Source organism: Amblyomma maculatum, chromosome 11 (genome assembly GCF_055883805.1).
Source record: "Amblyomma maculatum isolate TAMU_Amacu chromosome 11, ASM5588380v1, whole genome shotgun sequence".
NCBI lineage: Eukaryota > Metazoa > Arthropoda > Arachnida > Ixodida > Ixodidae > Amblyomma > Amblyomma maculatum.
The window spans coordinates 80,064,201-80,090,049 of NC_139354.1; the positions used below are offsets into that span (position 1 = coordinate 80,064,201).

General features: G+C 45.7%; 1 protein-coding gene across 11 annotated transcripts in view; it reads left to right on the forward strand.

The window, feature by feature from the left end:
• LOC146174244 (uncharacterized) overlaps positions 1-25,849 on the forward strand; it is a 57,102-nt gene that overhangs the window by 12,270 nt on the left and 18,983 nt on the right. The window contains exon 1 of one of the 11 annotated variants that reach the window (XR_014702239.1): positions 8,052-8,075. The exons of 7 other annotated variants lie outside the window; for them this stretch is intronic. Coding sequence is in view for 1 of the 4 variants with exons in the window: in XM_084584825.1 (XP_084440951.1) it covers positions 11,331-11,407 (77 nt within the window). In the remaining 3 variants the exon portion in view is untranslated. Of the gene's footprint in view, positions 1-8,051; positions 8,076-8,793; positions 8,818-11,315; positions 11,408-16,592; positions 16,617-25,849 lie in introns of those variants that run through there. 3 more of the 11 variants (XR_014702237.1, XM_084584825.1, XR_014702238.1) reach the window with 3 other exon arrangements.

A 25,849-nucleotide genomic window follows, 5' to 3' on the forward strand; every position in this document is an offset into this window, starting at 1 on the left:
GTTTCACATAGCAAGTGGAACATTTAAAAATGTTCCGCTCAATACTGGAACCTATGTGGAACCAGATCAGGAGTGTACCAAAACGACCCTAATATCAACAGTACTTTATCAATGATCTGCTCCTTAAGCTGTAACATGACATCGCATGCCGATAGGTTTGACCTGCAGCCTATCATGATATCAGGCTAAAGGTTTTGATATTCCATGAATCTATGCATTCTTGTTTGGATGACATGCTCCATCAATTTCCCAACGGACGTTGTGACGGAAATGGGCCTGAGGTACTCAAAGTTGAGCTTCTTCCCTGACTTCGGGATGAAGAACAGCTTCACAGCTTTCCACGCTTGCGGTATCTCTCTGTTGTCCCAGCATTCTTGCATATAGCTCGCAAAATCTCGAATGGAACCGTCGTCAAGATTTCTGAGCACTAAGTTGCTGATTTTGTCCGGTCTGGCAGCTGTTTTGGTTCTGCGGCGCTTAATTTCAGCCCTTACTTCACCGACTTTGATGGGGATACCACCTCTTCACTACTTCTTTATATCGCCGCCCCAGTTCAGGTGCTTTATATACCATATAGCAGGTATCGGGGCTGGCAAATATTTTTTGCTTCCTTTTTTATAGAGAATAAGCCCGATAACAGTGCCAGAGTACCCGGTTGCGGAATCATATACGAAGAAGCTGGAGAGCGCGGATGCATCTCACATGAGCTCCGTGATTTCCCAGCAAACTTCCGTGTTTTTGTCCACTTGCATTCACCAACATTGCCGTCGACGTTCATCTATCGCTCCGGACCCGGTGTGGTGATTTCCAGACCAAGGCAAGCAAAATTTGATAATATCTCGACCAAATATTTTTTGGCCGCAGCAGCTGTGACAGCTAAGCCTATCAGCTGCCTCACGACATCGGCGCGTTCACGCGCAGCGACGGTGGCGACGTCGTGCCCCGCCAAGCCCAACAACGCCTTGACTATGCCTTACACTGTGGAAGGCACCGACATTACTACCGTGGAATTATCTGATGGCTCATGGATGGCGTTCGAGATGCCACGCCGATACCGAAGACCATCTCCACCCCAGAAACAACCTGGCGAGGCCCAGACGCCAGTCACCACATCGACTCCACCGCTTCCGCGGCCATGCGGATGCCATCCACCTTTGACCAGGAGGCGTCCACTTCCCCGCCTGCCCTCGGAACACCTAAACATCGTCCTTCGCCAACAGGGCACACTGAACCTCCACACCGTAGGCCCCCGCACTACTCGCACTTGCTATCTACGCAGCCGCCAATGTCGACCACCGCCTGGCGGTTACTGCCGACCAAGTCCGTGTCCACCCCACTAACAACACCATCACAGTGAGCACGCCCGACAATGCCCGTAACTGTGTCTTACGCCAAGATCGGCATCATTACTATCGACAAAACAGTAGTCCCGGTTGCCGCCTACGCCCCAGCCCCGGACAATTCCGTACGGGGGATTTTGTACCGAGCCTACAGTTACGAAAACGATGCCAATATCCTGGCTGAGCTCCGCGCTCGTAATCCCCATCTCCCCATCGTTGTTGCGCGTCGTATGGACAAGACACGACACTTTGTCGTGACGTTCGCCAACACCGAGCTGCCCGACACGCGCGGTACTTGAGGTTTACTTTCGAAGTCTTCCCTTTGAAGTCTCGCCCAGAGGCGTGCTTCAACTGTCGCAAGATGGGTGACCGAGCGGACGTGTGCCCCCAACAACGAATACTTACTTGCCGCCGCTGCGGCGTCGCCCACGAGTCCCCCCCCAGCCGGCCAACCACCTACCTATCAAGCCGTGTGCATCGTATGCAAAAGCTCACATCCAACAGACAGCAGAAGCTGCAAATACCGCTTCGCGCCTAGTTACAGGCCCAAATCCTCACAATCCCTCACGGACACTGCCACTTACCCAAGCGGCCGCCAGTCCCGGAGAACGCGGCCACCAACAATTCCCCCCCCCAAGGGATGAATGCTTCCCGCCACTGCAAAGCAGCAGTCCCCCAACCGACCCAGCCCCAATCCAACCACTTAAGCCACAGGAACCAAGGGATGACTCTTTTCCCCCTCTACCTGGACGCAGTGGGAGCAGAGATAGCAACAGGTCGTCGTCACAGAGGCGCAGCTCGCGGACCAACTCCAACTCCGGAGAAGAAGGAAGACCTGCCAAACACTTGGCATGGAAGACGCCACTTGCAGCAACAAGCAACGCCGAGCACCCGACCCACAGGTAAGGGACCTGGAAGAGCTAGTTCGACAACTGCAACAACAGTTAGCTCAGTCTAACGCAAAAATCAAACAGCTAGAAACTGCAAATGCGCAATCAAAAAATAAAAAAGTCGTCTGTGGCTTGCACTCGCTTTGGAGTAACCCGCAATGAGGACATGGAAGTGGATCAAAACCGCCGTAACAAACGAAATGCACCTTTGGTACCTCGGCCAGATACAGATGACTTAGAGAGTAATTATGAAGAGAGATTTCAAAAATAGACCAACGACTCGCCAAGGTGGAAGAAACAATCGAGAAATTACTACCACAGCTTAACAAAGGAACTGACAAATGGCAAGTTTCCAACTACTTTCGAAACTGTCCTAGCTAAACTCGACCCACTTACAACCAGGGTTGACGCACTAGCATCCCTTAGCATTCCCTAGCAACCTGATTATAACATCTCCAACGCAAATGCAGACCCTTTGCCTCCCGCCCACACTGCATTCTCAGACCAGCCGACAGCGCTTCGGCGCGTCCATCCCCGAGCAGCATTCTCAGACCCAGCGTAATACAACCTGCGCAAGTGGAACCTTACCCGATACGTGATGGCTAGTACACCTGTTATAGTGTGGCAGCGGAACTGCAGGGGATTCCGAGCCGAGCGTAAGGCTCTGGAATATGCAGTTTTCTTTCTGCAGTCTGCAGTTTATGCAGTTCTTTGTGCACGTTAAAGAACCCCAGATGGTCAAAATTTTCGGAGTCCTCCACCACGGCGTCTCTAATAGCCTGAATTGCTTTGGGACGTTAAACCCCACAAACCAAACCAAACCAGGAATATCCCCCATACGACATGGGAAAATCTAAATATAAACATAGGAAGCGACCACTATGTACTATGTACCACTTTCCGCGCCACGCATTGCAAAATGCGTCGCCAGGAAATGAAGCACACCAACTGGGACGCCTCTAGATATGTCCGCTCGCAAAGGCCAGCGGCAGGCATAAAAGATATAAAACAATGGATGGAGCGTCTGTTGCAAGACACCGCAAACGCTTCAAAAACTGTTACTCCTGAAGACAGCAGTTCCAGCCCGGACGCTAAGCTAGTGCACATGATTGAAGCACAAGGAAGTATCCATGCTCGATGGCGTAAAAATAAGCACTACCGACGTTTAAAAATTCGGCTAACAAGGCTTGAAAAGGAAATCGAGGCTTACTCGTAGCAACTTAGCAGAGAGCAGTGGCATCAGACTTGCGACCGCCTTAATGGGCTACTGGGCAAAAAGAACACGTGATTTTTACTTTGACAAATACTGGATCCTACGAGAACTAAGGCCGAATCCCACAAGAACCTACATAGGATCTCGCAATCTTTCCAAGGCACCGACGAAGAGCTCATGACCACATTAAAAGATAAATACATTAACACCTCCCCGGATATCCCCACGCTAGATAGTAGTCAGGATTGGATAATCCTTACAGGGATAGCGTCTCTACCGTAGCGGAGATCAGAGCTTTTTTTAATCAAATTAACACCACCTCGGTGCCGGGGGAAGATTGCATCACCAATAAGATGTTGCACAATTTAGAGGACGAGTCAGTAGAGGCTCTCACGGACCTCTTCAACAGGTACTGGACAAAGGGCAGAGTCCCTGAGGAATGGAAGCACGCTAAAATTATTTTCGTACCTAAACCAGGCAAAATCCTCGAGATGGGGAACCTCTGCCCAATCTCGCTAATGTCATGTCTCGGGCGCCGGCTACGCATCACGGCGCACGAGATAGGTGGGCTGTCCTTTGTCTTCGTGTTCGCGCTGTTTATATTATTAATGCATTGCCACACGTCGCAGGGGTATGAGAGAAGCCGACCTCTGCAGGATCAATCAAGCCTTCATGATAAGCAGAATCATGTATGCTTGCCCGTATTATCATCTGCGTCATAGGGACGAAGACACACTTAATAGCATAATTAGAACAGCATAAAAAGCGGCCCTTGCCTTGCCAGTATACGCTAACTCAGATCGACTGCTGCAGTTTGGAGTTTTTACCATGCTACCTGAACTAATTGAAGCCCATAAGACAGCACAGGTGACCCGCTTCTCAGGCAGCCTTGCGGGACGCGTACTTCTCGAATGATCCACATACACCCCACTCAGGAGGTGTGCGCAACATCCCATTTATCGGCTGACATTACTAGTAGACTAGTTGTTAAACCAATAGCCAAAAACATGCTACCAGGCAGACATGATGCCCGCCAGAAGACAAGGGCACGGACCTTGAGAAACAGTACGAGGACGATCCACAAGCAGTGTACGTGGATGCAGCTCAACACATAAAAACGGAGCATACGTGGCATATATGGCCACTTCAAAGGCAACCTTCATTAACGCCATAACATTTCATGCTAGCTCCATATGCAAGGCAGAGGAAGTAGATATCGCACTGGCCATCGTGGATCGCAGCACCAAAACTATTCTAAGCGACTCAAAGAGCGCCGTTCAAAATTTCGGCAAAAATTCTGTAAGCGCACTCGCGGCGCGAATTCTGAGCAATCCGATCTCTCAATCCCATTAATCTCCTATGGGTTCCGGCTCACGCGGGTAACTCCAGGAACGAAGGGGTCGACCATCTAGCCTGAAGCTTAACCAACCGGGAGACGGGATATATATCGGGAACGGACGCGCCTGTCGAGGCGCCGCGCACATACGCGGAGATAAACTTTTATCGCGAGCTAAGATGCACGTACCCCGCCCCTCACCCCGATCTGGACCGGGCACAAGCCACAACACTCAGATGCCTACCAACAAAGGCCATTCTTAGCCGCTACCGATTATCGTAATTAACAGAAAATTCAACTCTGCATGCCGGCACTGCGGTGACGGGACGCAAGCCAATCAAGACCATATACTGTGGAAATGCGCCAGCAATCCCCCTCCAAAGACAGTCTTGCCATCTCTCTCAACGGAGGAATGGGACAAGCTGTTGGCCAGCCAAAGAAAAACTACTCAACTGGCCCTCGCCACACGAGCTCCAGAGGTCGCCCCCGATTGGAGGCCACCCTAGACTCGCCCAGCCCGAAATAATTCCTTTCATTTGTGTCATTAGAAGTTGCTACCACCCCCACCACACAACAGAACCTATTAAATATATCGGCCTTCTGTGTTGAGCACGTGGCGCGAAGCAAAACAGCTGCGATAGCGCGCCCGCCTCCTCTCCAACAGAGAACATTGCCATGTCGGAAGGTTAAAGATCCCCAGGTGGTCGAAATTACTCCACATCCCTCCACTATGACTCCTCTTGCTCTCCACTATCACTCCCGCCTTCCTCCCTTCCCTTACGCGGCGGTTGAGGTGTCCACGGGAAACAAGTGAGAGAGCGTGCCTTTCCCTTCCTATAAATCAATCAATCAGTCCAGGAGCACCCTTTGAGGATGACGTCTAGCAAGGCCTGGGCTCATGCCGCACAGGGGAAATTTGCTTTCTTTGCCGCGTATTCGTTGCTGTGCTCGTGCAAGTATGAGATTGGAAGATACACAATCCATTCTGTCGTGTGGCTTTACAAGGCGCGCATTTCTCAGTGCCCCTGCACACTGTGAAGCATTGGGCAGGTGCCTGAACAGCTCCGAAGAGCATAGCATAGAAACTTTTTATTATATCAGATCCATTATCACGAGGTGATCTGCCCCCCTGTCCTCATGAGACGGCCGCGATCCCTTGGGAACTGGCGGCTTAGATGCCTTGTCGGACCATGCTTTGAAGCGAAAACTTGACTACACATGTTTTCAAGCCGTTATCATGGAAGCAAATTTGACATTAAAAAATTCAAGGTCATAACTTTTCCTATGATGGGTTCACAGATAAGAAAAGGCGCAGTGTCTGTGACACTTGTTCGGTGGACACCTGAATCGTGCCGCAAGAGATAGGAGAAATATGGGAGCGAAAGAGGAAAGAGATCTTTAAGATTTAAGAGAGAAAGGATCTTTACGATTTGCTGTAATAGCGGGCTGCGAAGTAATTTCGACTATCTGGGGATCTTAACGGGCACTGACATTTCAAGCGGCAAGCCTGTGGTTGGACCACTCTCGATCCTTGCTAAAATAGCCAACTGAAACTCAAAAAGCTGAGCTCGGACGCCCAGCTGAGCCTGAGGTCGGGACTTTAAAATGGCCGATCTTCGGCAATCGACCTCGGGCCAACGTGTACGGCCGACTTGGCCAGCGCACTCTGGCGGTCGGGCCAGGTATAGGCCGAGGCTTACCAGAGAGAGAGAGAGTAAACTTTAATCGTTTAACGAAATAGCGTGGGTGGTTTCCTCATTCCAGGATACCATTGGCCTGGGCTGTATCCCGGGCCCTGGTGAGCAGGCTGCGCTGCTCAGAGGTGGTGGTAAAACATTTCTTTTGGGAACCACGGTACATTACAAGGGTTGTTGCGGTTCCTGATCCCGGCTGGTGTCTCTCAGGCCGTGCCTGGCAGCGACCGCTTCAGCCCAGTCAACCAGCATCTTTTGCGCTGCAAGGTCCGAGCTGGAGACCGCAATCTCCCAACCCTCTTGGTTCGTGAGGCCCCATTGTGGCGATGGCTTCAAATCTTTGCACAGAAACATTATGTGATTGAAGGTTGCTCTAGGTACGCCACATAGAGAGCATGTGGGGTCGTACCGGTCCAGGTGTGCCAAAGCCAACCAAGCTGGGGAGGGAAAGGTTTTGGCTTGTAACTGTCACCAGATTATTTGTTGCGGTTTTGAGAGAGGTGTGAGGTGGGGGATATAAGAGTCGTTGTTCTCGTTAGTGAAGTGTTATGTCATGATAGGTGAGAAGTCTGTTCCGCGTGCTTCCCAGTCCTCGGTATGCACCGGTCGGTTGACGTGCGCTCGAGCAGTTGCGTGGGCTGCCTCGTTACCGGGGTTGCCTGCATGGAATGGTACCCAGATGATCTGAATGGGTAGGGGAGCTGTGGAACCAGAGGTTATGATTTGATGGACGACTGGGTGTATTTTCCCTCTTACAAAATTTTGAATGGCCGTTTTAGAATCGCTGAAAATGAGTGTGGCAGTGGAAGAGGAGATGGCTAGCGCTACGTCTGCCTCTTCGGCTTCTGTCGACGTTTTTGCTTTGGCAGACGCAGAAACTATGTGATTGAAGTTATAAGAAATCACACTGATGACATGTGCCATGGGGTGACTGTATTCTGCCGCGCCTACGTAGGCCGCTTTGGTGTCAGTCGCGTATGCTTTGTGTAACGCCTTGGCTCGAGCTTCTCGTCGAGCCTTGTGGTGAGCAGGGGGCATATGTTTAGGTAGGGGTTGTACGGTAAGGTTGTCGCGGATCTGTTGGGGGACTAGGTGGCTGTTTTCAAAGGCTGGACCAATTGGTTGGAGATTTAGCGCTACGAGAATTAACCTGCCCGTCTCTGTGGAGGAAAGTATGTTGATTTGGGCAGTACGATGAGCTTCCACTAGTTCGTGGATTGTGTTGTGCACTCCCATGTTTAGGAGGCATGTGGTAGGAGTATGTTTCGGGAGGTGAAGTGCTGTTTTGTATGCCTGACGAACGAGTGCGTCCACTTTCTCAGTTTCTGCCTTTGTAAGATAGAGATACGGGAGTGAATAGACCATTTGGCTGATGACAAATGCCTCTACAAACCGCCGGAAATCGTGCTCTCGCATGCCTCTGTGCTTGTTCGCTATTCGTTTGACGAGTCTGACAGTTTGATGGGTGGTAATAATCAGTTCAGGATAGTTTCCGTGTTGAGTCCATTGTTTTGCAGGAACATTCCCAGAACTCGAAGTTCGCGGACCTCGCACACTTGGAGCCCACCTATGGTGATGTGTATGGAGGGAAGTTTTTGCTTGGTAAGGCGGTGGTTTGGGTGGAGCAACAGGAGTTAGGATTTAGTGGGGGAGCACGCTAGGCCGATGGATGCTGCGTGCGTTGTCACTACGTCCGCTGCAGCTTGAAAAGCGTCCGTTATGTTTCCTACATTTCCTGTGGTTGTCCACAGGGTAATGTCTTTTGGGATTTGTGTTAGTTTGTGGGCCCTCGAGATGAGGCTGATGTTAAGTGGTAGGTGGGAGAGGATTGATCCCTTTGGTGTTCTGGGATTACCTAGAGAGAAGGAGGGGGATTCTATAGGACCGAGTTTGAGTTCCGCGGTGCGGTCGCAGAGAAAGGCTGCGATATATGAGTGGGTGCGTTTTCTTACCCATAGGCTGGAGAGGGCGTCAAGGATTGAGCCATGTTGTATATTGTCAAATGCTTTGGTGAGGTCCAGAGCCAGTAGGCTCTCGTGCGGTTTCGATGCTGCGGATGTAGAATTTATTCGGAAACTTGAAGCATGATGTCTTGTGTGGAAAGTGGCTTCTGAATCCCAGCATCGTGTGTAGGAAGAGATTGTGAGTATGCATGTGGTTGTGTAATCTGTTAAGGATGACATGCTCGAAAAGGTTGCCCATGCATGATGTGAGAGAGATTGGTCGGATGTGGTTATGTCTAGTGGTTTGCCTGACTTAGTACTCGACCTTTATATTTCTGTAATTGCACTTTGCAGTTCCATATCATGTAAGGATGTCCATGCATCGCCCAGCAACAGCCGCAGTAAGATAACGTCAGCGTTACTCACTTCCCTGTGGTTTATGCATTCCTGCCTGGTCTAGTCGTTGGTTTACCCATGCAACATCTGCAGTTCGATTGTGCAAAGAAATCGCTGCTGCAGCAGCAGTCTTAGATGCGCAGCTTTTCGTCGAAGCGGGCTCTGTATTTATAGCCTGAGGAATATAAAGTAAAAAAAAAATTTGTTCAGGTGAAAGGCAATCCGTACTTGTCTAGCTTATAAAGTGCTGCACATCGATAAAGGTGGATTCAAAAAGCCCTTTTCATTGGCTATTTTCTCAGATACTCGAAACAGGCCAAAAATGTTTCTTATAAAAAGTAGCATTTTTTATAAATTATTAAGCTTTCGAGGCTTCACAGCACCGTATTCCAGTTTTCATCTTCCACGCTGCGTTGAAGATGCCACTTTGCCTTGCTCGTGGCACCCGTCGTCCTATTACGTCGCTGTTGGAAGCCATCGCTAGACCACGGCGGCTCGATGGAAGCGCACTGGGTGGGGCCTGCTGCTTCGCGCCGCCGTCAATGGGCAAGCGCGTCCTTGGGGAGTTTACAGTTGCGCCCGCTATTTCTGCTGAGGACGCCACCGTTCGGGGACACGTCATCGCCGGGGTCGCCGGCTGAGCGCGCGGTTTGCTTCCTTTCTGGATGCGTTCGCCTCGTGTCTGCGGTAATGACTAATGTTAATAGAGGTAATGACTAATGCTAATCACTAATAATGGGTAATAATGACTAAAATGATTTGTAATGACCAGTATATCAAACTATGGTATGTAATGACCACAATTGATTAGAAATGAGTACAAGTGCTTAGCGATGTGTGGTGATGACTATAATAGCTAGGCATGACTCATCAATACTACTAATGACTATGAAATTACCAATATGTGAAAGGATGATCTTTAATGACCACTGCTGATTCTAAATGAGTAACCTTCTTAGTTATGAGTGGTAAGGGCTACAATGACTACGCAGGCAGACGCATCATGACTGGGAAACGACCAATATATCAAACGACGACTTGAAATGAACTGCGGCAAACGATGAGAGGCAAATGATAAGACAAGGGTAGGCTTTCGCCGTCCTCCGCTTAAGAGACATCTAAGAGACCCTCAAATTTTATCTGCTGAGCTCGCTTCAGACAAAGGCAGTAGCGAGGAGTGGAAATGCACTCGCTTCCTTTGAAATGAAAGCGGCGCTGAGGTTAAAATTCCAGATGCTGAAGCATAATGCCCTATCAGCTGCCATTAAATTTGCTACAAGGGACAGCAGATTGGACTTGTTGGTGATAAATTATAGGTTAACAGTACAAACAACGTGACGGGAACATAGGAGAAGAGGCGGCACAACCGCGCTAGTTGTGTCGTCCTCTTTTCCTGTGTACCCGTCACGTTGTTAACCTATTTAGTTACCATAAAGCTGGCCAGTGAACTAAGATTTTTACCTATGTGTTGTGAAGCAGATGAGCATGATGAGGTAGCACCAGAAGCTTTTCTCGCAGGTTATGCTGCGAGGACATAACAGAAAACGGTACGAAGCGTTTTTTTATATAAGCATAGAATTTGTTCTATATTTTGCCGCGCTAGTCTGAGTGTCCTTGCAGGCAAAGTAGTCTGTGCATACAACATTTGTTTATACTCTTGAGACTGTTTGAGCCGATGCGATAAACTGAAAAGCCCCGTTCCACAGAAAATCCGGCGCCCGCTCTGTCGGCGGAAAGTTGGAAAGATACCTCTCTTGTAAGAGGCACGTTCGTTGGTGATATGGCCAGACACCTTTGGTGCAATGAGAACGCGACATGTTCAATGTGGTTGCCGAATCGGAGAGAGTCAATATGATGTAAGGGTGAAATGGGAATTATTGAAAGTGGGACCCTTAGATCCCAAGTCTGGCACACTATACTCTTATAGGGCATGTTCGTACGGCTTCAGTAAAAAGGGGCTTCATATAGCTATGTGTAGGGTTCTATTTCATATAATGCGGTGGCTTAAGGCTACATTCTAATTATATATGCGACAGAGGCAGCAATTACGGGAGACGGTGAATAAGCAGGTAGCAAAGAGCGGGTACTCTAACGAGGATCAGCAAGGAGATTTAAGAACCCCAAGTTTTGTTTATCACTACCAGGTTGTTGCTTAATTTATGCGATATTTGGTGATGGTTTTGAGGCGACATGTCAGTCATGCAAAAGCCTGTTGCAGGAAATATGTCAACTGAACCAGTTTCAGGTTGATGAAAACCAAAGACAATGAGGCTTGATGTACCCCGCAAAGAAAGTAATCAAGCTTTGTCAGCTTACGAGTACATTCATTAACAGGAGGATGAAGTCTGAAGAGGTCCGGCGAAGTAGCAAGCTGTCTAAACTTTTGATTTCATCATTCTGTTCTCACTGTACACAGTACATGTAGCTAATCTATGAAAACAATGATCGTGCCCATGCTGAGGCGCTATGCAAGATATGGTTAAGTTGCGGCACCCACTGACTGCGAGCTGGGCTGGAAATGTCAACTCAACAGTGGAACGACATTTATGGCTATGGCATAAACCTCTCTCATGAAAGGTTTTCCATCTGCGATTGGTAATTTTCTTCCTTTTTTGTGTGGCCATTTAATAAACGTACTCGGCTGCTCGCTGAATCTCGGCTGCAGTTGCGCTCTGAAGCGTGAACATTCTTGTCATCGCAGCTAAGGGTTTCACAACAGGAACGATCGATGCGCGTTCTTCCATTGAAAATTACAAACCTGCAAAAAGTTTACGGGTTTGGGAGCTGCCAATAAAAATGGTAATAAAAACTTTCGGCGCATATACGTAGCACCTTGAGGCAGACCGGCTCTATGAAGCACGCTTAGTTCGGTGATGCAAAATGCGAGAAGCCATGATGGATAGCCTTCTGGCGTAAAAAGTTTAAGGTCTCCAACTGAGTCGAAGATTCCAGGTTATCATGTAGATTTAACCGAACAAACATCTTCATATTTCCAACGTAACATTTGTCAGAATGAGATAGAAAGGTTAGTTACATGTCGTATTTTCACAGAGGTTGCTCACAGTAGGAAACTGTCAGCTTAGAACAGGTTTACATAAATTTGTGTATAAAAGCTGTATGCAGGAATGAGTAAATGGTATGAAAATGACCCACGGAATTCGCGACATAGTTAAGTGGTTATGCATTAGGCTACCATAGCAGCTGAACAACTTCGAATTGTTCACAGCCTGGTGACATTTTCGTGTGACAAACAACTTGATCCGAATGCAACATCCCGGTAATGCGAGCTCTCCAATCGAGTGGCCTTGGCCCACCATCACATTAAGATTTTCGGGGTACACTCCAGTATACATCGTTTCCGAGCAAGCGCTAGGTGCCGACATGGTCACACTAGACATGACAGTATATACTAATTCGTGTTGCCTAATTGTGTGAAGCGGAGCTCTTATATCCTTAAAATAAAAGGCTTCTACCACGCCGACGCCTCCCTGAAAGCGCAGCCAGGCGCAGCTCTCCGCGCGCGGCTGTCCTCGAACGGTGGCGCCGCGGCGGCGGCGACGGGAAGTAGGCGCCTCCCGCCGGTTTCGGGCAACGTAGCAGGCCGCACCTAGTGCGCTTCCATCGAGCGGCCGTGGCTAGACTGCGGTCGTTACAACCTTCATGAACAGGGCTTCAAACAGGGGATTGTTTTCCCTCCTCACCTTGGAAATATACAAAAGAAAAAAATCAGATTTCATTTTGTATTCACAGGAACAATGTTCTTTTCAGCCCATGAAAAGTGATAAAATGCTGTCACTCAGGTCATTATTAAAAAGATCTTCAGTGGTGGTGTGGTTTGTGCGGTTTAACGTCAAAAGCGACTCAGACTATGAGGGATGCCGTAGGGGAGGACTTGTGAAATTTCGACCACCTGGGATTTATTATTGTGCCCAGACATCTCAACAGCAGGCGGGCGCCAATTGCTATTCGCCTGTAACAAAAAGCTGTCGCCGAGGCCGGGATTCGATATTGCATCCTTGAAAAGTGTAGTGAGTGTGAGCAGTGCTGAGGTAAGGTGTTCTAGTCATCGGTATGTGAAATCTACTAAAATGTGAGGTGTACTATATTCGGACAAACTGCGTGTCCCAAACAATTTTTGGTTTGGTTTGGTTTGTGGGGTTTTACGTCTTCAGACGAGTCTTCAGCTGGAGTGAAGATTGCTGGAAAACGTATCAACAACCTTAGATATGCGGATGATACCACTTTAATGGCAGAAAGTGAAGCGGAACTCAAGAGACTTCTGATGTGCGTACAAGAAGAGTGAGAAGTTTAGGCTTAAACTGAACATTAAAAAGACAAAGATCATGGCGTCTTGCCCTATCAAGTCCTGGAGCATCAAGGGACAAGAAGTGGAAGCTGTGACAGATTTTCTCTTCTTGGGCTCCAAGATTACCTCGGAAGGAGACTGCAGCCATGAAATTAGGAGACACCTGCTTCTGGGAAAGAGAGCAATGGTTAGCCTTGACCACCTAGTAAAGAGCGGAGACATTAGTTTGCCAACCAAGATCTGTATAACTCGTGCTATGGTCTTTCCAGTTGTGATGTATGAATGCGAGAGTTGGACTGTGAAAAAGGCTGACCGCCGAAGAATTGACGCGTTTGAATTGTGGTGCTGGCGAAGACTCTTGAGAGTTCCTTGGACTGCCAGAAGATCAAATCAGTCAATATTGTCGACCATAAACCCTGACTGCTCATTGGAGGGTCAAATTCTAAAGTTAAAGCTCAGCTACTTTGGTCATCTGATGAAAAGAGAGGAGTCGCTGGAGAAAGATTTGATTTTGGGAAAGGTTGAGGGTCGCCGGAGAAGGGGTAGGCAGCGAACGCGATGGTTAGATGGCATCCTCGAGGCACTGCAGATGAAGTTATGTGATGTTAGGAAGATAGTGAGAGACCGGAAAGCGTGGCGTGACATGGTCAATAGGGTCACGAAGAGTCGGACACGACTGAACGACTGAACTGAACTGAACGTCCCAAAGCAACTCAGGCTATGAGAGACGCCGTAGTGAAGGACTCCGGTAATTTCGACCACTTTGGGTTCTTTAACGTGCACTGACATCGCATAGCACATAGGCGCCTTGCTTTTCGCCTCCATCGAAAAGCTCCCGCCGAGGCCGGGATTCAATCCCGCATCCTTGGGAACAATAGTCGAGCGCCGTAAACACTACTTTCAGCAAAGGCTCAAAAAATGAAAGAGCTCTGCAGAATCTGCATTGGACTAATACGTAAGCACGAATGCTGCTGTTGGTTGAGTGTGGTTGCTACTAGTTGCTTAATTCACTTCTTGTTTGTCCATTTTAGTATTTGGTATTTTCAAATTGCGCACCAATCTCTTCCTGTGCCCTTTTTCGGCTGTACTCCCGGTTGAATAATGTGACATCCTCTAGCTCACATTATTTCACTTCTTGTTTACCCATTTTAGTCTTTGCTATTTTCAAATTGCGCGCCAATTCGTTCCTATGCCCTTTTTTGGCTGTACTTTAGATTGCGTGACATCACATCTTTGACGTCATATCCACTACGGCACATCTTTTTCTCTTTCTGCTTTCACTCTCACCTTCCTCACTTCCCTTACGCGCTGGTCAGGACTCCACTGAACAAGAGTGGCAGATACTGCGCCTTTCCTTTCCTGTGAACCAGTTAACTATCTCATTACCGTATTGACCTAATTATTTTTTCGGCAACAACAATACGTCACTCTCTATTGATTTACTCCACTGATTAACATCTACTCTTCTCAATTACTCACAACAGCTGCGGACACAGTTTTGCTGACAAGTTCTGCAGACACGGTCTGAGGACAGAAATCTGTGAACATAACGAAGTAATGCTTTCGCATTAATTAGATTTCAGAGGCAGGCAAATGAACCTAACTATATATTGCCGTGAGCTACCTTAAGAGCCACGGAATTGTTCTTCGCATTTTTTAACTGAAAAAATTTAAATGACTAAATATTGACTTTTGGCGACAAATAGCAATGGCTACGTCGAAGAGCACCTCCAAAAACTCCACACTTCATTATATGCCACAAAAACACGTGTTGTTTCACAGATAAAGAAAAAACACCAAAGAATACAAAAACCTTGTGGCTAGAGAATTTAATACAGGTATTGACTCGATGGAACAGTGCAGCGGTGGACAACATTGCAGCGGTGGACTTATAGAAGTCCACACCATCCAAAGCATTCAACGACACTGCTGGTTTTACGACTGAAAAATAATGCTGATTTCATGCCTACCGTATTTGCAAAGTATAGCGCGCTCGATATAAATTAAGCCTTCATGCGCCTCGAATGGCTGACGCGAAGCAGACGTGGTGAGCATATCAGCCTTACTCTGAACCGGGACCATCCATCCGGTCAGCACTTTGTTTCGTTCGGTGAAATTATGGTTGAGAGACGACAAATCACGGCGCGAAAATGGGCTGTTAACTGTCTGTTTACCTACATTTAGCTGATTTCTTCTGGAAAGGGAAATAGAAATTAAAGGATTTCTATGTCTAGATCATACATGGCAAAATTACTTTTGAAAAAGAATTAAATTACATTACTAATTACTTTGCTGTAAATCCCAGAAAAGTAATTAAATTACATTGCTCATTACTGCTCCCAAAAAGTAATGAAATTACATTACAATTACTTCTACTGAGTAATTAAATTACTTTTAAATTACTTTCTAGTTTCCATCCATGCAAAAACAAAGCAAAGCTAGTAAGCAAAACAACTTCTTCTCCAGACGCGAAGCACCCACATTCTTTCATCTTCCCGCCAAATTCCGTCCCAGAGAGCTATCCTTCTCTCTCTCCTACAGTACGTGCGATTACAAAAACAAGACTACCGCAAAAAAACAAAAACATGGTCGAACGGTCCTGAAATGACCGGCGAACCCAGCGTCTTGCTGGCCCAGAGCTGTCTCCGCCATTTGAAGGGCCCGAGAAGCTAGGTTATTTATTGCTTCCGCAGTCCCAAGAATCGATGTCGGCACATTTGTGCTCACTGCTCAGTAATGCTCAAGCCACGGTGCCTCGCGTCATGGAGCCTTCCGCCTATCTCCCCCAACCTCAATCCTCCTTCGCCCCGTGGTGTTGAGTGTTACCAGGCACCCCTATGCCCTAGCCGACGCAACAGGGAGTGGCGCTACGCCGCGCTCCATACTAGTTTTCAGCTCCAGCCTTCTTGCACCATCTCTCCAGCATTCCCTTGACGCCTTGTATCCTGCTGCTCGGAGAATGGTTAAGGTCTCAGACGCACTGTTCTGCACAACTCTTTCCCCCTTTGCCGATCCGTTACGCTGGCTTCACTTGCCGCACGCCGTTCCTGCTTTCGCGGCACTCTACTTCGTCGTCTATTGAAGGAGTAGTGGCGCATTTTAGTAAAAGTAATTTCGAAAGGAATTAATTAATACCAAAAAGTAATTCATTACATTACTAAATTACCAACACGAAAAAGGAATTCATTACATTACAAATTACCGCGAAAAGTAATTAAATTACAGTAATTTCATTACTGTAATTCAATTACTGCCATGTATGGTCTAGATGTCTGTTGAGAGGAATATGCCGACAGCTTAACCCACCTTTCCTATCCTTTGCCTCTCATCTTTTGCCTTTTATCGGCGTTCGTTGTAGTGATATATATATATATATATATATATATATATATATATATATATATATATATATATATATATAAGAGAAAACCCAAGCACGTGCTGGAGCCGGCGCCGCGGGACGATGATGATGGTATGACCAAGAGGAAGAAGATCATGGTATGTACAAATGAAAGAAGATCCGGGGAGGGCTCACAACATATATATTTATTTAAATATATATAATTTATTTGGCTTGTAGGAACGGAATTGCGCAGTATCTGACCCATTTTCTTTGGCAAGTGTGCTTGGACGGTACACACAGAGAGAGAAAGTTTATTAGTCCAACATAGTGATAATTTCGCGCTCCAGGGGTTAGACCCCCTAAGTTGGAATAGTCGCCTTACTTGCAGGCCGGTAGTTCTTGGACGCCGGCGGCATCTTCGAACCGGTGAACAACTCTTTGGGAACATGGGTCTGAACTTCGCAGAAAGATCTCCTAGCTGCATTTTGTTATATTTTTAGCCCTACTTGGTGACTTCCTAGTTTCCCATATTGTGTGATATATTGAGCCCCTACCTTACAAGATGAATATCGGTCTTATCTTAAATCCAGCCGTATATGGTTGACCAGAACTGGGTTTGACTACGTATTTGTAGCTTTCTCCAAGCTATCTCTTCTTTTTTTCCTAGCATGATGTCTCTTGGTGGTAGGACACTCGACCGCAGTCTCTAGTGTTCCTATTTCGCTACAGTATGTCAGAGTCGCCTGTTTGTCTTGCTCCAGTCAATATGTGAGCTCTCGGGATTGTGTGTCTGCTGCCTCGTTTCTGGACTCTTTCTATTGGCTTTTGGTCAAGGATTCTATCTGCAGTCGTCGCTATCACTCCTGCAGTGTAGCTCTTGATTGCACTTTTGCTGTCACTAACTATGCATATTGCCTCGGTCTGAGCAAGAGTCAGTGCTATTGCAGCCTCTTCCGCTGTCTGTATCAATCTTGTTTTTATGGAAATTGCTGTTACTATTCACGGCTTACCATTGACGACTGCATTCATTTTAGCTTTGCGTTAGTAAGCAGCGTCTACGTGTACAATTACCTCTAGATTTTCTGCCTCGAATATCCATGTCTGTGTTTCTATACTTTTCTCTCGTCTTCGCTTATTATATTCTATGTACATTTTCTTTCTCATTGGGGGGAATATGGATCCGTTACCAGCCCTCCCCCCTCATTTGCTCTGTCTTGTCCCAGTATTCCTTCGAGAGCATATATATTTCTCTGAGTATGTTCTTCCCATCCTTAGTTTTCTCTAGCCTTGTTTGTTGTGTAGCTAGTGTTGCCTCAATTAATACGTGTAATGTTTTGTGTATTCCCAGAATTATTAGCCTGTCCGTGGAGGTGCTTGTAAGGTGGTCTAGCGCTCTTTTGTTGCATTTTTTTTATCATGCTATCGTTCCTATCTTCTTCTGATTTCTTCAGGTTTAAATATGGCATGACATATCCGACCCTGCTTATCACAAAAGCTTGTATGAGCCTTATTAATTTACTGTCCTTTAGCCCTCCTCATTTGTTGGGTATTCTCTGTATATGTTTTCTCGTTTGTGTGACCTGTCCTTCCAACTTCTTTCTCCTCTCTCCTTTGTATTAGTTTGACTAGAGGACCATTACTAGCACACGTCATTTGCTCGAATTCGCAACCCCTTGTCCTTCGTTTCTATTTTTACGCCCACTTCTTTGAGCCTTACGTGTTGCGCATTGTTAACACCCAGTTTTCTGGACAATGTTTGATGCCGCTCTTTTTTGCATATTATATACTAATATTTGTCGCCTCTTGCAGTTTCTGCTCAATTTCAGCATCGCTACCTTTGTTTCTCCAAATGGTTATGTCATCCGCAAATATGTTGAAGTTTATGCCTTCTATTTGCCTTAGCTTTTGTGGGAGTCTGCGTCTGGCTATGCTGAAAAGTGGAGTCTATAGCACAGCTCTTTGAGGTGTTCCCTTGCTCCCAAGATCGAATATCGAATTAGAATAACCACGTGTTTTGCGCTGTCAAATCTCCAATCCTAAGATAACTTTATCATCTTTGGATTTTGATTTTACTATGTCATGTTGTATCCTGAACATAATATATTTTGTAATAATATGCTGCCTAACCCCTATGACCCCAGGAGGGCAAGGCTCATCATTTTTCATATATCTGCTTAGTCCTGTCTAAAGACACGTTGGAATAGTTTTGCTATACATGATGTGAGTAAGACTGGTCTACAATTATCGACCATCGGAGGTTTTTCAGGTTTCGGTAATAGCACTATGTAAACGAGTTTTCATTTCCCTGGATGTTGCACTGTTTCCCAGCATCACTGCATGACATTGGTTACCTCCACTACGGCGTCGTTATCCAAGTTCCTAATTGTCTTGTTTGTTATCTTATCCGGCCATGGGGCTGATTTTGTCTTTAGTCTGCAGATTTCTACCAACCACTTCAGCTACTGTTATGGGGGCATCTAATCGCTGGTTTAAGTGTCCTATCTAATTTATCTTGCCTTATTTTTCCGATATCCACCATTGTGGATATCTCACGTGGCGTTCTTTAGCGCTCGTTCAAGTGTGGGATTGCAGATGGTAGAAACGCTAGACAAGAACACATCTCGCGGAATCACGCGGAGTGTGACAAATCTCGCGCACATGTCTCGCGCAAGGGATTTATTTCCGTGAGTGTAGAAAGGCTTGCGGGTTAAAAGAAAGGTACATATTAGGTTTTCATACCACAAATAACGAAATATGGTTTTTTAGGTGCTCTCTGAATATGCAAATCCAATATATTGTGTAATTTATATGTTCACTATTGTAGCAAAACACCCTATCTGAAGGTCCAGGCTGGATTCTGCTACGCTATCTTTGACAAGGTTCGGAAGGTTAGACATATATTCAAGTAGCGGCTTAACATTCCGGGGTGAATATCGTCAGGACACATGTTGTCTACAGAACGTCAAAGTAACGTCTAGATACCACAGCTCTTTTTATTCAGTCAGCTGTTCCTTCGTGAACCAAAGGCCGAGGCTTCGCTCCCTGAAAACCTTAAGAATGTTTACAGGACCTAATCCATGGCAACTTTGTAGATGATCAAAACATCATCTAGATAACGAAATATCTTTTTTCATAACCCGTGCAAGTTCTTGACACACAAGCCATGTCAGTAAATTAGAGTGATAATTTTAGAAAAGCTGCATGCAATATTTTGTATCGGATTATTTGAGGAAGCACATGTCTACCTTGCGTCTTATTGATCCCTTTCTTGAACAGAGCTCGGAGTGCATAGTTTGAGCTACGATTGGAAAATCTGGTTGACTTCATAGCTGTTAGTGTCGATGTGAATGATCTATTTTATTCTATCCCAAATGAAGGCCTCATGAGGATTCTGCGTATGAGTATTTCAGAGCACAACGACCAGCTTACGTAGAAAAATAGATACGGTTTTCCAACAGCGTTTTTTTTTTTAGAATTAACATTTTGATTAAAGACCCTGTTTGTAGAGTATGGCAATAAGGTATATTTTCAAAATCCTGGTATCTACTGGTTCGAAGATTGCACCTGTGGTAAGAGATGCTTTCTTAAGAACGGTGGACAGAATGATTGACAAAACCTTGAATGAGTTAAGATAAAATGTGTCTCGTTAAGTAGATGGTTTATTTATTTTTTATAAACGGTGTCGTATATTAGGCCTGTGAATCTTATTATGTTGTTTAGGGAACAAGGCTTTAGTCTTATCTTTAAGATCAATCCCGCCAACCTGCCCCCTCTGCCAAGCCCTAAAGTTACACTGACCCATATCCTACTAACCTTTGCGGCGTCTCCTCCTCCCGGCAGTTCTGTGCCACTACGGACTTGTAAAGACTGGGTGTGACAGAATAATGCCTATAAACATTCTTAAGGTTTTAGGGACCAAGGGCTTGGATGGAACAAATGACTGATAAACGAGCTGCCGTATATGGACGCGCTGCCTTGACGCTCTGTTCGCACCATTTGTCATGGTGATATTCGCGTGGAAGTGTTAAGCCGCTACTTTATTATTGGTCTAACCAGTCAAAACTTCTCAAACATAGAATTGCAGTATCGAGCCTGGGTTCAGCATTGATGAAGTTGAGCCTTCAACGCATGACGAACAGTTTTAATGAGCAGGTTTTTTGCCTAATGATTCCATGTTTTTATGTTTACTTTATTGGAAAAGCGCGCGACGAACTTCTCACTGGATTGAAGCCTTTTTGTCGGGATATACTGTAGCAAGAAGGGGCCAGAGTATGCGATACGAAAAGACAAGTTCCGTTATTATATGTGCATAGATAGTGGCATAATTTGAAAATTTGGGCTAGGAAAGTATGGGTCGGAGTGGTGTTCTCGGCCACAAATACATTGTCAAGAATAAATTCGCGAATGTGGCCCGGAACAAGCACACATGTCGAGTGAATACTGAGTAGTACTTACAAGAAAACGAATGTTTCAAAGCTAAAACCGTTATCTTGCGGTCGAGTGTGTGTGGGTCAAACTTAAAGCTGTTTTCTACAATTACGGGAGAACCATAATTGTGTAGATATAGGTAGAAGTACCAACTTCATCATCATCATCATCATCATCAGCCTGACTATACCCACTGCAGGGCGAAGGCCTCTCCCATATTTCTCCACTTAACCCGGTATTTCTCCACTTAACCCGGTACCAACCAACCAACTTAGCTGGGCATTATTAAAAACGAGCTTTCCGTTTCTTTCAGTCGTGCACTTTTCGGCTGCTCATTCTTTGCATATCAACCGGGTAATATATGAATGCGATGAATGTGTTAGTAAGCCTTTTTAACGCGTTAACATGCTGTGAGTTGTTTTATTTAGATCAGGGCGCGGCTTGGGGATTTAGTGACTCGTGTTTTATTTTCTGCTTATGCTCGATTGAGGGGTTTTAGGTGTTGGTTGGCTTGTCTAAATACTTTGTTTGCTTAAATAAACTTCAATTACGAGTTAGCGGCTATCCTGATCCCCGTTTCACGCCCTTGCTTTTTCTCTCTGCTACTTTCACGATGACACGTTACAAGCAAGCCATTCTTTGCATATAGCCTTTATTTACTGCTTACCGAATCAATAAATTGTCTGTTTTAAGCAAACCTGATGCAGCAATATGAGACCTGCTTCTATAATTGGTTTCTAAGTGCTTATTTTTAGCCCTCGGCTTCAGCTAACGGGAACTGCAGGTATAATGCAACTACAGTTCTAGCTATATATGGGGGTTCAAGCTGCGCTTCTAGTTATTTATATATATATATATATATATATATATATATATATATATATATATATATATATATGTGTGTGTGTGTGTGTGTGTGTGTGTGTGTGTGTGTGTGTGTGTGTGTGTGTGTGTGTGTGTGTGTGTGTGTGTGTGTGTGTGTGTGTGTGTGTGTGTGTGTGTGTGTGTGTGTGTGTGTGTGTGTGTGTGTGTGTGTGTGTGTGTGTGTGTGCGTGCGTGCGTGCGTGCGTGCGTGCGTGAGAAACTTTAACATATTTTACTTAAAATTCTAGAAAAATAGTGCCCCTGTTGTGTTTCTGGAAAATGTGCACTACTACTTAAGAGAGCTATATTCCCGACCGGAATGAAGCACGGAACGTTTTATTATTGCAGCTCAGCAGGTAGAGCTATACCGAAAAGTGAAATGGGTAACACCGACCGTGTGCGTTTTCAGATTTTATTATAGATTTGTGTAACGTTCGCAGTAGGGAACGCCAAAAATATGTCCGTGAAAATCGTGTTGAGTAGGCTTTCACCAGCGCATATTTATAAAGTACCGTTTGTCGCATTATTTATGCCTCATATGCCAGTATATGTATTTATTTGACGAAGAATTGCCCGTGTGGGTGATTTCTTTCTCAATAATTTGCAGAAAAGACAACCGTGCTTCGTAATAAGTGTTTGATAAAAAAAATATTAAACTTTAGCTGAATAAATTTTGACGGCTTTCGCGTTTGTCTTATATGGTGCCCTCCAAATTATAACGAATATGAATTTTTATTTATAACTTACAGGCTTTTGTTTTGCGAAATTTGTTATCTGCATAATGTGCGGCATTCTGTACCATTCACCTGCACTTAAAGCACTGAAGCGTCCTTGTTAGTTTTAGTGCGACCGTTTTCAATCGCGCTGTCAATACCCGCAGGCCTTTATCTCGCGACAGCCTCATAGCCAATCTCTCTGAGCAGCGCACAAAGGGCAGATCTCACAGCTCTTCGTCAAGCCACAAATGTGATCTCAGAAATTGCGGTGCGGGGGGAACACACCACGCTATCATATATTTTTTAACCTTGTCGTATTTCGTTTAAACAGGTAACACTGGCTATTCTAATGCTTCCTCGTCGTACCACCTGGAACCAATCATGTTCATAGCATTTGATTAGATTCTTTTTATATACAAGTTAAATCCCACAAGGTTATTCTATGCAAAACGCCCCTGGCTCTACAAGCGACCGCAGTCATTTTTCTGAATAAAATTTGGCGTCTTGGCAATTTTACGAAAGGACTCTTATGAAATGTTTTTTAAACAGTTTTTTGGACGCCTAAGATTTCGTCAAGGAGTACAAATTTCACTGAGAAGAAAATGTTTAAATTATAGGCAAAGCAAGATTAAATTACTGATAGTATTTTAGAACATCGCGCATGCTTTCTTGTTTTATATGAATTCATGAATGAAACAATATAAGATTTTTTTTTTTTCATTTCCTCCGGAAGTTAAAAATAGGAAACATGTAAAGCTTCGGGAAAATATTAAGGTTTCACCTAAACCAATGTTTACGCAATATAGGTGTATAAAGAATGTTAAAAATGGTTCAGTCGTATACAACGAAAGCGTGGTATAGAAAAAAAGGTTCCACATTCCGAGAACAAAGAATAACTTGCAGCTCAGGTCCTGATTAGAAATAAAGACCGCCCCCCCCCCCCCTTTGACGCCAAAAATAAAATAAGACGTGCGTCGCGATATACATCAACTGCTTATTTTTTATCCTAATTCTGTATTTATTTCTTTTGTATTTTTTTGTCAGACTCTGTGCGAGTAAATTTTGTATTTCAGCTGAAATAATGTTTCACTGAAATCCTTTATAAGCCACAGCGGCGCGTGCCGAAATGTGACTAAACATCAGATCATTGACATTTCGCCGCCTATTATTATCGGTCGCATATTTATCGTGGAGCCGCTTTCTGTACGTGGTAATCAATAATATAAAGAACTCTGCTGAAAAGGCTGCATTTTCACTTCATGAAACCAATTTTTATGTTTCTTATGTTCATATATTTTCTTGAGAGCAATACTCGCGGACGTAGGAATCAAGCTTTGTGTGACGTAAAACATTATTCACATAGGACGTCATGAAAATAAACGAAGAAAAGCGCTTCTCAACCCTCCGCTATCACGAAGGGAAGCATAACTTATTGGCAGAATAATATTCTTCAGTATCCGGTTTTCATTACGGGGTTTAAAATCCCAAAGCGACTGAGGCTATTAGAGACGCCGTAGTGGAGGACTGCAAAAATTTCGACCACCTGGGGTTCTTTAATGTGCACTGACATCGCACAGCACAAGGGCGCTTTGCTTCTCGCCTCTAACGAAAAGCGGTCGCTGAGGCCTGGATTAGGTCCCGCATTCGTGGGAACAATAGTCTAGCGACATAATCACTGCGCCACCGCGGCGGGTCTTTATTCAAAGTATTAAAAGAGCGAAGTGCGTTGACCGCCGTGTGCACCACTCTGCAAGCCATGGCAGCACGATCAAGGCTGTAGCGATAGTATCATAGGGAGTAAATAACAAGAAGCTGTATTTGGCGGAACCAGAAATAAACAAAGAGAATAAGGAAAGAAAAGTTACGAAATAGATGCACCTAAGAGAACGGCGTTCTAAATTGTATCTATGGTAACCACAGTATAGTTCACCATAGTTCATTTCAGACCAGCTACAATGCAAAATTTCATGCTGAAATTTTACAGCACTCAACTGTCAATACCTTCACTTCAAGGAAAGGATATAGACATATATGACCTCACTTTGTATGGAACAACAATTCAAGCACTGAAATATGAGTTGATGGGAAAACAGAAAGCCGATACATATAGAGTAAACAAATTGTTTTCTGGGCGGTAACCGCTTGCTAATAGGGGTGGTAAAGTTTTTGATGTGCCGTAATATTTCCGCTTTGAACTCGAGGTGAACTAACCTGCCTCCCTGTCAGACAATGTTTTAGAAATCAAGCCAATGACAGACACAGCAAAACAACTATGCTGTGGTGATTCGCCTAAGCGCTCCGAGCCGTCAATCTTGATGTAACCGCTGTCGACATTATACGCTTGCGATATAGTTGCCTTTCTCTAAGAGACGCAGTCACACACTAGCTTCGTAAATAGCATGATTGTATACGCGAGCCATTATGTTAGGTGGTGGCGCGTACTTACGTGTTCTCCAATAAGGGCATAGTTCAGCAGTGCCTACCACTGTACAGTTTATTGTACAGTGCCTACCACTGTACTGTTAAAGCAAAGCCGGCTTTTCTGAATATGTAGTTCCTTACGCTAGCCGAGCGCTAACGAAAGCGGAATCAAACTACACCGTCACGGAAAAGGAGTGTCTTGCAATCGTGTGGGCCTTAACAAAGTTTCGCCCCTACTTATATGGCCGCCGCTTCAACGTTATCACTGACCACCATGCCCTCTGCTGGTTGGCTACTTTGAAAGACCCTTCAGAACGCCTCGGTCGCTGGGCTCTTCGCCTTCAAGATTTTGACTTTGACGTGATATATCGATCGGGACGCAAACACTCCGACGCTGACGCCTTGTCGCGCTCGCCGCTGCCTTCTTCGGCACCCTCGGACTCGATATTCGAACCCTCCGTTGCAGCCCTTACTTCCGACGATCTTCCTTTTGAACAACGCCGGGATCCCTGGATAAATTCACTCCTAGACGTCCTCACCGCGTCCTCAACATCTTCCTTCCCGCGACCCCTTTGTCGCCAAGCTTCCCATTTTATGATCCAGAGTGGTCTGCTGTATTTCAAAAGCTATCACCCGGATGGTCGCAAATGGCTCTTGGTCATTCCTCGCCATCTTCGCACAGAAATGCGTGCCCATCACCCTGCCGACCCGCAAAGCGCACATGCTGGCTTGTTGAAGACATACGAGCGTCTCCGCCAGCGGTACTACTGGCGGAGGATGTACAACTTTGTCCGCCGCTATATTCACTCCTGTACTGCTTGTCAGCAGCGGAAGTCTACTCCGCGCCCCTCCGCCGGCCCATTACAGCCATTGCCTTGTCCAGCGCGTCCCTTCGATCGTGTCGGAATCGACCTATATGGCCCTCTTCCATCTTCGACATCAGGCAACCGCTGGATAAT